This window comes from Rhodamnia argentea, chromosome 11, assembly GCF_020921035.1.
Source record: "Rhodamnia argentea isolate NSW1041297 chromosome 11, ASM2092103v1, whole genome shotgun sequence".
Taxonomy (NCBI): domain Eukaryota; kingdom Viridiplantae; phylum Streptophyta; class Magnoliopsida; order Myrtales; family Myrtaceae; genus Rhodamnia; species Rhodamnia argentea.
Window position 1 is genome coordinate 15,351,285 of NC_063160.1, and position 13,398 is coordinate 15,364,682.

At 41.4% G+C, this 13,398-nt stretch overlaps 2 protein-coding genes across 2 annotated transcripts; both read right to left on the reverse strand.

Annotated features, from left to right (window-relative positions):
* Window positions 1-1,323: 1,323 nt before the first annotated feature.
* LOC125312924 (transmembrane protein 33 homolog) lies at window positions 1,324-5,273 on the reverse strand. The gene is made up of 9 exons (XM_048273002.1): window positions 4,959-5,273; window positions 4,143-4,260; window positions 3,897-3,997; window positions 3,609-3,734; window positions 3,408-3,528; window positions 3,219-3,303; window positions 2,463-2,576; window positions 2,319-2,358; window positions 1,324-1,860 (listed from the first exon to the last, which is right to left on the reverse strand). Exons 1-9 carry the CDS (start codon window positions 5,133-5,135, stop codon window positions 1,708-1,710), a joined length of 1,035 nt encoding a protein of 344 aa, XP_048128959.1. The 5' UTR covers window positions 5,136-5,273; the 3' UTR covers window positions 1,324-1,707.
* Window positions 5,274-5,974: 701 nt separating this feature from the next.
* LOC115731055 (proline-rich receptor-like protein kinase PERK8) lies at window positions 5,975-10,546 on the reverse strand. The gene is made up of 8 exons (XM_030661679.2): window positions 9,329-10,546; window positions 8,511-8,921; window positions 8,043-8,129; window positions 7,554-7,624; window positions 7,366-7,442; window positions 7,091-7,238; window positions 6,641-6,802; window positions 5,975-6,538 (listed from the first exon to the last, which is right to left on the reverse strand). The coding sequence occupies exons 1-8, from the start codon at window positions 10,284-10,286 to the stop codon at window positions 6,326-6,328; spliced, it is 2,127 nt and encodes a 708-aa protein (XP_030517539.1). The 5' UTR covers window positions 10,287-10,546; the 3' UTR covers window positions 5,975-6,325.
* Between the last annotated feature and the right edge of the window lie 2,852 nt (window positions 10,547-13,398).

Here is a 13,398-nt window from a genome sequence, read left to right on the forward strand (position 1 = left end):
TTTTTCTAAGTTAGAGGCTTGTTACTCAAAAAAAGAAAGAAAAATTGCGAAAAGTGTTAGAACAGTACTAAACTTATTGCGGTTGTGCCAATTATGCCTAAACCTTTTAATGGCATCAATTTATACCTAAACTTTTTGATCTAAAGCCAATATAATCCTTCCGGTTAATATTGGTCGGATATTGTTGAGGTGGACATTAAACGGCTTACGTGGCCAACCAACGCTAACAAGGAAATTTGTAAATAGGGATTTCATATTTTTCTTTCTTTCTTTTTTCCTCTTCTTTGCCCCTTTCCTCCGGTGGCCCGCATGGCCATGGCTAGCAAGGGCTGGCCTCGCATGAGCAAGGGTGGCTCTCGCTGGGGTGACGGCGAACACCGGCGAGGCCGACATTGCCGTCACCCCAACGAGGCCGACAGGCAACGCCGGCCTCGCCAAATCTAACAAGGCCGACCGATAAGCATGAAATTACATATGTTCAACTTTAATGTTTTGCCGACCAAAAAAAAAAAAAAAAAAACTTTAATGTTTTGTCTCCGGAGGAAGACCGAGTCTACAGATGATGTTTCCTTCCATTAATAATAATTCGTAAGAAAATAACCAGTAGTCACTTCAAAAGGGCACTCACCACCAAACGTGCCATCAGATTTGACACTCCTATGTTGCACTGCAAAGGTAATTAACGTCGAATTTAGACCTTATGGATCTGCTCAAAGGCAAATCAATCACAATTGCACGAGGACATTTAACAAGGTAATACATTGTTGATTTAAGTTTATATGAGGTTCTTCCGAGATAGGAAATACTTTTGCCACTAGTTAATCGAAGCAACATCACTGCCATGTCCCCTGTGATCGCTTGAGTTACTGTCTACTTTATCGTCATCCCTTTGCTTTTCCATCAATATAACCATGGAAGAATATTTTTTTCCTGATATCAATTGCCAAAAATATAATGTCGCGAGTTACATTGCAATGATAGTTTAGGTCACGATTGTTGGCCGAGTTCATGTGATTGTGAACGTCAACAAATACACTACAGCAGTGAAAAAAGACGTCACATGTGCGGACAATGCCTCTTGAATGATTATTCTAATGTACATAAATTCATATCTTGATAATGGCTTTCTATCAATCTCAACGCTAATTCCTATGCTCGTAACAATCAGATGAAACATGAAGTGTTGAGAACAAACATAATAGATCCCCAAAAAGAAATCCAAAAGTGTCTAAATACTGTAGATGACGAATATTTTCAATACTGTTAAGACAGGCTTTAACAAGCAAAACATAATGAAATACACGAGCATACATATGACTCACGAGTAAAATAAGGCAGTTATTTGCCTAGGACATGAATGCGTTTCAGGTTTCATGCCAATCACCAAGAGGAGATTGCAGAGTATCAAAGACAACGTGCCATTTTAAATGATGTCAAGGCAAATTCCAACCTCCAGATTTGGCCTACCGAGCAGATGGATCAAACTACCGACGACAAAGCTAGGAGGACATCAGTGAGAAAACAGGACGTGATGGCCCACCAGAACCAATCAAGAATCAAGAACAGAGACACAGTTTCAAAGTATTAATTACCATCCATCTACAGTTTAGGATGGCTTTCTCAGACATTTATCAGTGTGTCCCCTCCGACGAGTCACCAGAAGTCCTAGCAAGAAAATGCCCCCCCGAGTCTCCTACCTTTTAGGCACTACCTGAACCACCATCTCTGAGCAGCAGATAATGGAGTGTTCAAGAATGGAGCATAGCATTGAATAAGCGGATTTACACTCCTTCCAACCTTAGCCCATGCGCTTTGATGATAGCCCGCAGTTGCAGGGGCATGATACATGAGCTTTAAAAGCTGCAGAGGAAAAAGCAAAAATCCTCATGTCAGAACTCATAAATCTGCAGATAGGCAGACTTTTCATTCTCTGAAGCTCCTTCTCTTTTTGAGGCTTCAAACCAGAAAAGGGATAGAAAACACCTAATGTTTGGAGTGGCGAAAAGGTCTTTCTCAAGTACTAGAATAACAAAAATGTGGTCCACTCATCACAACCTCCATCTAAAATTTTTGGACTAGCCAAGAAAAGGTTATTAGTCCTTTTGGTGCCAAAAAAAAGAAAATTCTAAACTATTAATCGCATAATACTACGCATGGTTCTGTCAGCAGCGTCTCAGGTCATCCACATTCTCTCATCAGCAGCACATTTTTCCAATACCATAAGCGAATTCATAGATTCAGTACATTCTCCTAAAATGGTACTAAGTAGTCTGGTCCTTATCAGCTGAAGTAGAAGAAAAAGGGATAATAAGACCTACCTGCCAGTACATGAATGTCTGTATGATGTTGCGCTGCCACCTGAAGATGCACAAACACATAAAGTCATGTGATCATAAAAATTGACAGTGAGAAAATCAAGCAGCTCAGTGAGCTTAAAAAAACAAATTCCATAAACAACGTACGATAACAACGAGATAAGTAGCAAAATGCCAACTCCAATCTCAGCTTGGGAGGACAATATGCTAAGTGTAGTTGTGTTTGACTCCACCCATACACAAGGCTCTTCCAAGTACTTTCTATTCAGAAAAATTGAAACAGCAAAGTCAGTTGCAAAGGGAAAAAAGAATACAAACAGAAAGACATGGCATTCCACTCTGCCTTCCAAACTACAGCGCAGATGAGCAACCGTGCATTTGAGGAACTTTGTGAATGTTGCTCACTACTGAAGAACCAAGATATTCTATCCACTCTGCCTTCCAAACTACAGCGCAGATGCGCAGAGAGAGTTCGCATGGCATTCCACTATAGACATAGTAATCTCTAGAACCCAATATGCAATTAAAGTCAATGGCAAGTCGCCCGGTCATCGTTTATGTAATATTGTAAACAGAACTCAGATAACTAGAAGAAGAGCACATGAACTTGACCTTGTTGCAGTGGATGTATAGCATCCAAATACTTGTTCACATGTCAGAAAATATTCACTTCAGAAGAAAATGATTCCTTTAACCAAGAGGGTTGAAAATACAAATAATTCTAGCATGAGTTAATCATGGCAGAACACGAATGTTACGAACTCATGACAAATTTAATAGCGACATTACCAGACAAGAACATAATAAATATAATAGGAAATGAACGATGAAGATCACTTCAACCCGGATGATCAAAATTACTCGTAAACCAAATAATTCTAGCACGAGTTAATCGGCACTTACCTGTACAAGGAAGAACGGCTAAAATTACGCCTTAAAAACTTGGCCACATGCTCAAGAGTTCGGCACATGATGGGGATTAAAGCGACTGAGGCGTAAAGCAATGTCATAAGAACAGGAGAATTAACAAAGCAGATCTACGAACAGTCAGGAAAAACCAAAATAGAAAACTAGAGCCCAAATTCTGCTCACATTTAAGGTAAAGATGTGAAGTGACAAATGTCAGGCAGTAGATGAAGTAGATGAAGTCCTTGGTCACTATTATTGTTTGGAAGTATACTTGCAGAGCTTGCATATTCCATGCCCTAGGTTTCTGCAATTTGTGTGAACCATTAATGGGAGCATAATATAGCAACAGTCTGAATCAGCAGATTAAAGGATGGCAGATCATACCCCATATAGTGAGTACAGAGAATACATAGAGGAACATGCGGTGCCCATAAATGAAAGGCGATAGGCCCTATTTGAAAGATTTCGAGGCACAAGTGGGAATATGGCCAGTACAGCCACAACAAATACCTGCCACAAAATGACACAAGATGGCAATCAGCATGTGCCTGATCAAATACAACAGCTGGTTGACAAAGTTTATCCCATGAAAGCTTTTACAAGGGTATCCTTCAATGGAAAGCGCAACATATATAAGCACATAATGCAAAATGGAGAGAAATCTCATTGTACCCAAGCATTGACAGAAAATTGTATAGTTTGCCGATCCCAGCGCAAAGAAGTTGGATTTGAAGCTGAAGTTGCCGATGCACTAGAGCTCCTGGTAGTAGACCCTAAACCAAAGAATAGGGCTCAAAATCATCAGAAAGAATTTGAAACTGGTACCTGATAGTGTATCAAAGTCGATACATATTATAGAATTCCATTGACACATCCAACGCAATTCCTATCACAGTGGCCAATGTCAATATAATTTACCTGTGTTATGGGATCGAGGCTGCTCATTGGTCGTTGATGAAGCTGAGGATGGAATAGATTGCCTTGCTGACTGAGAAGAACTACCAGAAGACATTGGCTCAACAATGAGATCGGGATCCTGCATACAAGGAGCTAAATTGTCATCACGCAGAACATAACTGCGATAGCCAAAAGAGTAGAGATATCACTGCAGCTCAAAAAGAAAAAAAAAATTCTATTTGTGCTTTAAGCACAATGTCCCATCATCATTACAATGCTTTCTCTCCAAATTATCCACAAAGCCAATGTGGTAAAGCCCAATCATCTAAAAATGTCCTCCTTATCACCCTCATTAAAAAAGAAGAAAAAAGGAGGTATTCACGCAGGAACCCACTAAAATGGAAGGCAGAAAAGTCTCCCAAAATATAAACGATTGCAGATGAACTTAATAACAAAAAGAGCCCCTTAATCGGAATACTTGACCAACCAAAGACACAGACTCAACAAGTTAAGATACACCCACATCTTAAGATTAATTCCTAACAAAACAGCAGTCGCAATTTCAACCAATAAATTACAAGCAACCACAACCGTCGACATATCCAACCACAGCACTTCACCATATCAAACTGAAGAGGCCAACTCGAACGACTGAAATAACCTAAGCAGCGCATCATCTACTCAATAAACCTACCGCGAGCTTCCAATCCTACCAGAACCAATCCAATTCTCAAGTCCAATTAAACATCCATACTCTCTCGACAAAAATTAAGAACATCAAATCGCAAGAAAATGCAGGAGAGAGAGAGAGAGAGAGAGAGAGAGAGAGAGGAATACGATGAAGCGCTGATAGAACTTGCGCTTGTAGTGGCCTACGACGTCCGGACGAGAGGACATCTGAGGAGGGATGAGGATGTTGGACCAGTAATCAGCCCATCTCGGATCGTTCTCGTAGTCGTACGCCCCCGCCGCTATCCTCTTCAGCTTCTGCGAGTCCTCCTTCTCCTCCCCCATCTCTCTCTCTCTCTCTCTCTCTCTAGAAGTTTCCGTGTTTCTCCCAGAGACCTTTTTCCCAGAAGAGAGAATCCAATCGAAGATGACGACGCCGACGACGAAGGTGGAGATCACAGGGACCCTAGGCCTAGAGTCTCTGGGACTCCTAAAACGCTTCGTCGTATTTCTAGTGCTCCGACGTCGCCGTTTCACAATTAAATTGGCTCCACATATCTTATTATTCTTTCCATCTTTTTCCCTCTTTCCTTTTCCCCTTTCTATTCTTTTTGGTTTTACCATCCTCCCTTGGTCAACGGTCAACGATTCAATGCAAAAATGATGATTGAGGCATATTATCAGTCAAAATTATTGTTGCCAAACAAAAATTGGTCTTTTTTTTTTTGGCCAAAAGAAAAAATTGCAGCCCGATGCATCAAATGAGGATTTATCACTATTTCATCTAAAAACAAAAATTATTACCAAATCAAAATAAAAGAAAATGTTTCGCGGATCGATTTCGGCTCCCTTAAAGGATCGATTTTAATGGCCCAAACGAAGAAAAATCTCCACTGAATTTCGGATCTATTTGTTTCGAAAAAAAATAAGTGATTTGAAAAATATTTTTTTAAAAAAATATTACTTATATTGCTAATAAAAATAAAAATAAAATTCATCGTTTGTACAAATATTTAAATACAAATTACTGTCGATGAGAAAAATATTTTTTATTGACTAATAATTTAAAAATATTTTTCAAATCACTATTTTTTCATGAAACAAACTGAACCTTCGATTGCATTATCTTTCTCTTCCATGTCTCCAAGGAATTAAAAGAGGCTGCTTTATCAGCATTTCAGAAATCAGCCGAAGAGCCCATATATATATATATATATATATATGAATGATAGATGGATACAATGCAACCAATTGCTAAATCAAATGCTGAACCAAACGTCTCTCTAAACATAAACGGATCTTCCCAAACAAAATCATCGTATAGCGGGAAGAGCAAGAGCGCGGGAAAAAGAATGTCGTAGTTCACGAGATTTTACACGGGAGTTGCCTCGTTTCCAGGAAGATGCGACAAAATGGCTCCTAATCCGGCATCAGGTTGTTACGACTGAGCGTCGCTCGGAACGAGCAGTTCTGTTTGTACTCGCCTCAGAATCGACCCCCAGGACGAGTTCGTTTCGGTACTCATGAGTCCGGCACTACATACTCTGGTCAGCAGACCCGCGGCTTCTCCAACTGCTACGAGTTCTGTCGAAAAAATCACTGCTATAGTCTTGACTACCAAACGCCATCCGCCTGAACATCCTGATCTGCGCGGATTGCTCTCTCGAATCGTAGATTTCGCTTTGCCCTGGTCTCATTCCATTGCTGAGATCTGACAATTCGTCCAACGAATCTAAAGCCCTAACCACCTGCCCAAAGACAAAGGACCCGAACAGTGCTTGGAATTCAGCATAAACCTTCACAATAGACCGAGAGCAAGAAAGTAACAACAGGTGAGAAAAAGGAAGTACCTGACTCATACGTGGCCTTTTTGTGGCCGAATGCCGAACACAAGCTGCAGCCGCCTCTATCATTCGGAACATCTCAATTTCAACGTACTGTTTTTGCAGCTTTGGATCCACCAATGCCTCAAAGTCCTCATCTTCAAGTGCTTGAGTGAGCAACGGTCGGGCCTGACAAATGAGGTCCAACCGGATGAATCTGTTGTCCAAGGATTTACAGGAGACGTGTGTTCGCGAATACAATCGCCACAGAAAGTGAGGCCATTTAAATTATAGTTCCAAAGCTTCCGAGTATTTTCTAAAGGTGTAAAACAGTCTTACACATGTCAAACACTTCCAGAAGGGTGACCAACCACAATGTGTTAATAATGTCTGAATGTATGCTGATTCATCCTAAACGACAAATTTGCGCAGAAACAGTATGGCAGTAATAACCAACCAACATTCACCATAGCTTACCCATTCAACCAGGCTCTCATCACCAAGTGGCTGAGAGGCATCTACAGGCTTGCGTCCAGTAATCAGCTCCAAAAGAACAACCCCAAAGGAATAAACATCAGACTTTTCTGTCAACTTTCCACTAGTTGCATACTCAGGAGCCATGTATCTGAATTGCCGATAAACTAGTTAGGGCCAAAAAATGACATGAAAAAGAAAGCAAAAGCAACTTCTAGCTGAGCAAAAATGACATGAAATCTTGCATGATGGACTGATGAATGGAAGCATTTACATACCCAAAGGTCCCCATGACACGTGTCGTAACATGTGTATTTGAATCCAATGCTAACTTCGCAAGACCAAAATCTGAGACCTGCAGTAAGAGAATGCATCTTGCCAGAATTGGTAAAGCTAAATGCCAAACATAATCCAAGGCAAAACTAGTCCATCCCATAGAACTTTCATTTGCAGAGTAATCACCCACCTGAGCTTCAAAGTTCTTATCAAGAAGGATGTTCGATGATTTTATATCCCTGTGTATAATACGAGGATGGCCTGATATGAGAGAGAGAGATCAGCATTGAGTATAAATCTGCAATAATCTGATTAAAGAAAGGCAAATGGACATCATATGTAAGCTTTTCATCTTATTTCCATGAAGTCCACTGCTTGGAGATGATGATAAACCAAAATAATCAATTGATGAAGCTCTATGTTGCATGAAAATATTGCTAAATAATTCAATAGCTCTACTGCCTGTTTCCTTCTCATTGTGAGCCGTCAAAGTCGTTCATGCGCCTCTGTCAAAGCACTGGTATTTGGGAAGACAACACATCAAATAAATTTTTAACTCATTATCACATGTCAAAGTAGCAGGAAATATTTGTTAACAGGTGTATGCATGGAGAGGAATCGAGGGGAATTAATTTAAAAAAAACGAACTGGGGATTGACAGAGAGAGAGAGGGCATTACAATCTTCATGCAGGTAAGCTATCCCACGAGCAGCACCAGCAGCAACCTTCACTCTAGTTTCCCAATCCATAACAGGCCGGCCTTGACCTAAGATTAAAGAAGAACGAAAAAGTAAGGAAAGGAATCAAAATAACAATGATGCTGAAAGACTCAGTATTGAACTAACTTAATGGCTAATTGAGAAGCAAGATGGTAAAGAGGACTTGCAAGTGGATCATCTGCTTTCAAGGAAGTAAAAGGATCATAATGGAGTAATCAGCACATTATTTGCCGAAATTTGACTACTCCTAAAATAGAAACAAATGGGCAGTGTGGTTAGATATCTAAAATTCAACCTGTGAATCTAACAAGAGCAACTATTAGTTCATGATGCCATGCTCATTTATGAGCAATATACACATATGAACATTGTAAAGCACAAGGATTCAAAGTTGATTCTTTGACCTCTGAATCAGAAGTATGTCTTACCATGGAGATGGTAGTGAAGGGTGTCATTTGGAACATAATCATAGACGAGCAACCTATCGTGCTCAGATATACAGTACCCCACCAACGAAACTAAATGACGATGGTGCACTCTGCTAATAATCTCGACCTCTGCTCTAAACTCTCGCTCTCCTTGTCCACTGCCAATCTTAAGCTGCTTCACTGCAATGTCTCTTCCATCTACCAACACACCTTTGTATACACGACCAAATCCACCTTCTCCCAAAAGATTTTGGGCTGAAAAATTGTTAGTCGCGTGAGCTAGCTCATCGTATGTGAACCATGACTTTGAGTTGTTTATGCCTCCTTGCTCTGAGGGTGAATACATGAAATTGCTGCCAGAAGCACTTCCTACTTGTATTATTGGCGAATGGGGCTTCAAGAATAACGATTCTGCAATTCAAATGAAGGGATCAAACTACCAATGTAACTAGTATTAGTGAGGCAGATGTTCAGCTACTGTTCTCTTCAGTGTAGCATCACGGACTCGGTTTCATAATGGAGAATTGAATTTTTTTTACCGTCTGGATATGTTGGATCACTTACTGCCTTTATAAATGTGATTAGTATCAGAACAGACCAGGAATGAGTAAAGACCAGTTATTGTTCACGCCAAATTGATATTTTTCCTTCAGGTGAATTTTACCTATTGGAGATGTCAACTGTCTAGCCACTGGATATGGAACCCAACTTGGACTAGTTTAGCATAAAGAGAGATCCAACCATAACATCATTAAGAATGAAGTCACAAGATAAAAACCAATGGACACAACTTATCCATCAAATTTTTAGTGCATTACCTGAGTTTTGGGAGGAGGCCATGGGGGAAGGCATATTGTATCCATCATTTGACTGAGCACCCCGTCTCTTCCGTTTTCGTGCAACCCACACAGCCATAACAAGAAGACTCAGAACCAGGAATCCAACTACCAGGCCAATCACCACAGCTCCACCAGTCTTTAGTCCCCCTGTGTCCGTGGATGTAGAATTTGCAGATATATTTGTCCCGTTAGTAGATCTCGCTGTTGGCTTTTCCGTGGGAAGGGAAGGCAATGGTGACAAAGTCGGACTTCCTGCTGCTGATGAGTTGCTGGGAGGAGAAGGAGGGGACGGCGGGGGAGAGGACGATGAGGGAACTGAAGGAGGTGAAGTGGACTCCGGTGGTGAATTTGTTGTTGGAGCTGGAGAAGTTTTAGGACTAGATGGTGGTGGAGGTGGATGGGAACTTGCTGGTGACTTTGCTCGTGTAGGAGGTGGAGATTTAGGTGATGGGGGTGAGGGAGGACTCTTCGCAGGTGAAACTGCTTGAGGAGGAGGAGGACTAGGAGAAGGTTGAGAAGCCGGCGGGGTCCCTGCTGGAGGTGTTGGGGGGGTTTGCGGTGGAGATTTGACCGTAGATGGTGGCGGGGGTGATGGCACATTTGGAGGAGGTGGTGAGCTCACAGCTTGGGGAGGGGCAGCCAGAGGTGATGGCAGGGGTGATGGTGGAGGAGATGCTGGAGGTGATGGCGGAGGAGATGCTGGAGGTGATGGCGGAGGAGATGCTGGAGGTGATGGCGGTGGGGAAGGTGGCGCTGTGGGAGGCGGCGGCGGCGGTGATGATGGAGGTGGCGAAGGAGGTGGCGCAGAAGGAGACTTGGGGGGTGGAGATGCAGCTGCCGCCGGCGGAGGCCGACTGGCTGAAGAATTGGAGGGATTAGAGGATGGAGGTGAGGCCAGGGAAGGAGAAGAAGTTGGAGAAGATGAATTTGATGCCATCTTCCGCAAACAATCACCTCAGAAATGACATGTCCCAAGTGCTAATCCATCTCCAAAGATTTTTGAAGACTAGCAATAGCAAAAGCTCCAATACCCCAGTCAAACTAAACAAACACTAATGCATCAAACCATACGCAGGGGCAAAACAATCTAGTTATGCGCCTCCAAACCCAACAATAACCAGCCTCGTCAGTCAACCACAGAATCGCCAGTCAATGACCTTTTTTTTTTTTTTCCAGAAACGCTTTCTTGAAGGAAAACCAGATGAACAGACTAGAAATCCCGTCCTTACCCAAAAAAAAAAAAAAAATAACAGACTAGAAATCCCGAGCAGCAAGCAGATCAAGAGACGCACCTTTAACTACCCAACTCAAAAATGGCAGAAACTGCTCAAACAACGATCCAGATGCAACTCCACTAAGATCACGAAAACCGTAAGACGGGCAAATGCAGCCAGCCCAGATCAGCCAAAACCCATGCCCAAGAAATCCCAGAAACTCGAAATTCAGCAAAGCCTTACCTTTCCGTTGTCCGGGTCGAATTCTATCGTACTGGAATTGTGAGGGAATCTCGAAATTCCCAGTGGGGTACAAAAGACGAGATAGCTTCTTGGTCGGACAAAAAAAAATGGTGGCCAAATCGTGCAGCCTCAAGAAATGAGGACACTAACGTGGGGGCGACTTGCGGCGGAGTCTTTCCACATGTAGTTGGCAAGAAAGAGAAAAGGATTGTAAAATCCTCGCCATGTTCGCACAAGAAGATGAACAGTGTAAACTGTCCCAGCTGTTTTCTCTCTCTCTCCTCTTCTCTTCTCCTTTTCTTTTCTGGCTCCGAGAATTATTGAATCTTTTGCTCCTAAATTCACAATTACCATTCCCAAAAACGAAGGAAATCATCGACGGTGCTACATGTTTTAATTCAGAACATGCTCGTCGAGAATATCTCTGTCCAAATTCTCAAGGATTCTTTGCTTATATATACACAGTATACACACATTTACGCCGGTCGTTACTTTTGTACTGTATTCGATAAGTATTTTCGGACACTCGTTAACATAACCATGTTTTTGCTTATGTTTGAAAAGAAAATGTGGGCATCGATTTTTAGGCAAACTAGCCTATTTCATGTTTAGCCCTCTTTAGATTGTGGCAAAGACGGGTAATTCACGACACGGGAGATTCAATTCGAAAATGCTTATTCTTCAACTAGTGCTCCCTTTCAACCCCAAAAAAAAAAAATAATAATAATAAAAAAACAGTGCTTCTTGAAATTAGGTGATGTTTCAATTATGTTATCATTGCGACGCTCGGAATATCACTCATCTTATGAGTGCTCCTATCTAAGCATTGCCATTACATAAAAAAAACTTTTTCGTGAGTTAATTCCAATTTTTCACGTATATAATCCACAATCGCTCTCTCCATGTTCGGTATAGTTTATTCCTGTCCTTTTTACCATCTTAGAAGCATGATGGGTACTGTTCCTCGTCTAGACCCGCTAGCTCTGTCGATCACTCCCCGATCTCATCGGACCGGGTGGTTACTGTCATTGCGGTTTATGACCTAATTACTTGTATTCTTCCATTTATTTTTTCTTTGAGTTTGTGGGACATATGTTGTGACTTTCATTTTACATGAAGACGCCCAAAATAATCCAAAACGTAATATGCATAGATTTTTCATAGTTATTTTAAAGCCCAAAATAACTTTTTCATCGAAATTTAATCGGTGAACGAAAAAAACAAAAAAAAAAATGCTCGAGAAAGCTACTCGAATGCCCAAACGCGCTCATCAATTTTACAGGTATTTTCATTTTTAGTGTATTGATTATTCGTCGTGGAGAATGAATGAGATCGTGTTTTAAATAATCAAGGAACAAGACATTAACCAGAGCAGAATAGAATTGTCAAGATATCTATAAACAAAACAAAAACAAAAAATTCAATTATTTACACCGACAGCATGGTTTGACGAGGTCGGATTCATGTTACTGGATCGGTTTTATGGCAGTCCGTTGCGGACAAAATGATAGAATATATTGTGAAGACAGAGCTGGTTTGCTATTGTTGACGCTGTTTTATGGTACCATTTAAGCCAAAACACGTCGGTCCATGCTCCTTGTAATCACATATCATATGCTTCCCAGTTTGACTTTCGAGTCCCTGGATTTTTGTTTTTTTTCATATTCATCAGTGCTTGTTCAACAAATCTGCACATTCTCGTTACACAAAATAACAATCTCCCGACGAAATCAACTGCTGATGAACCCGAAAACCGTGCCCGACGCGCGGGGCTTCCGTCTCGGGGATTCGCTTCATTTATCGTGGGTCTCTCGAACTTGCGTTTAGCACTCGTGCGAAGACATACTACAGACCATTCCTGGTGATTATGGACCGGATGATGCCGAGTAGTTGGGGGATGAGATCTGTTGTTTTGGTGTTTTCCTGGGAAGATGGTTCTTTCACCATATGTTTAATCCAGGGCAGTGTAAAGAAAACGCCACAAAGTTTGTTGATCTAATGATGGAAGATGGGTCTCTAATTGCTGTCTTACAAGCCAAGAAAAAAAAATCGTTGTAGCTTGTCTTGTTCATTTTATTGCCCTCCCGAGGGAAAACCAGAGTGGGTGTTATCATCATCTAATCTTTAAACTAAGCTTCTGAATTCCCATGCCAGGCAAGAGAAGAAATAAACAAATGCAATCTTTCAGCTTTAACTCGACTCAACTTGGGAGTTGATACCTGTTCCTAGTTTCTACATGCTTATCTCGAGATCTCACACGGCACAACGCAGAACCAGACCCCGGATTAAAAATCTAGAGAAAGCAAAGAAAAACGGCAACTCGTGGAGCGTTTTCTGCTGTTTAGATTTACACGGTTGAGTAATGTTCATTCTCCCTATGAGTCTAAAGAAAGTTTGATCAGCACGACTGTTAGTGTGGCGATTGCCAGTGATGCATACGAAAATGGCAATCTTCAACCCATTTTCACTGGTTTTACCAGGATGACTGCTATGATGATTGAGCAAGGCCTGGCTTTGCTGCCGGTACAAGATCCACATGTTCCACGAATTCCACACTGAGACCAAAGAAGCAGGCAAACATCACTTCCCATA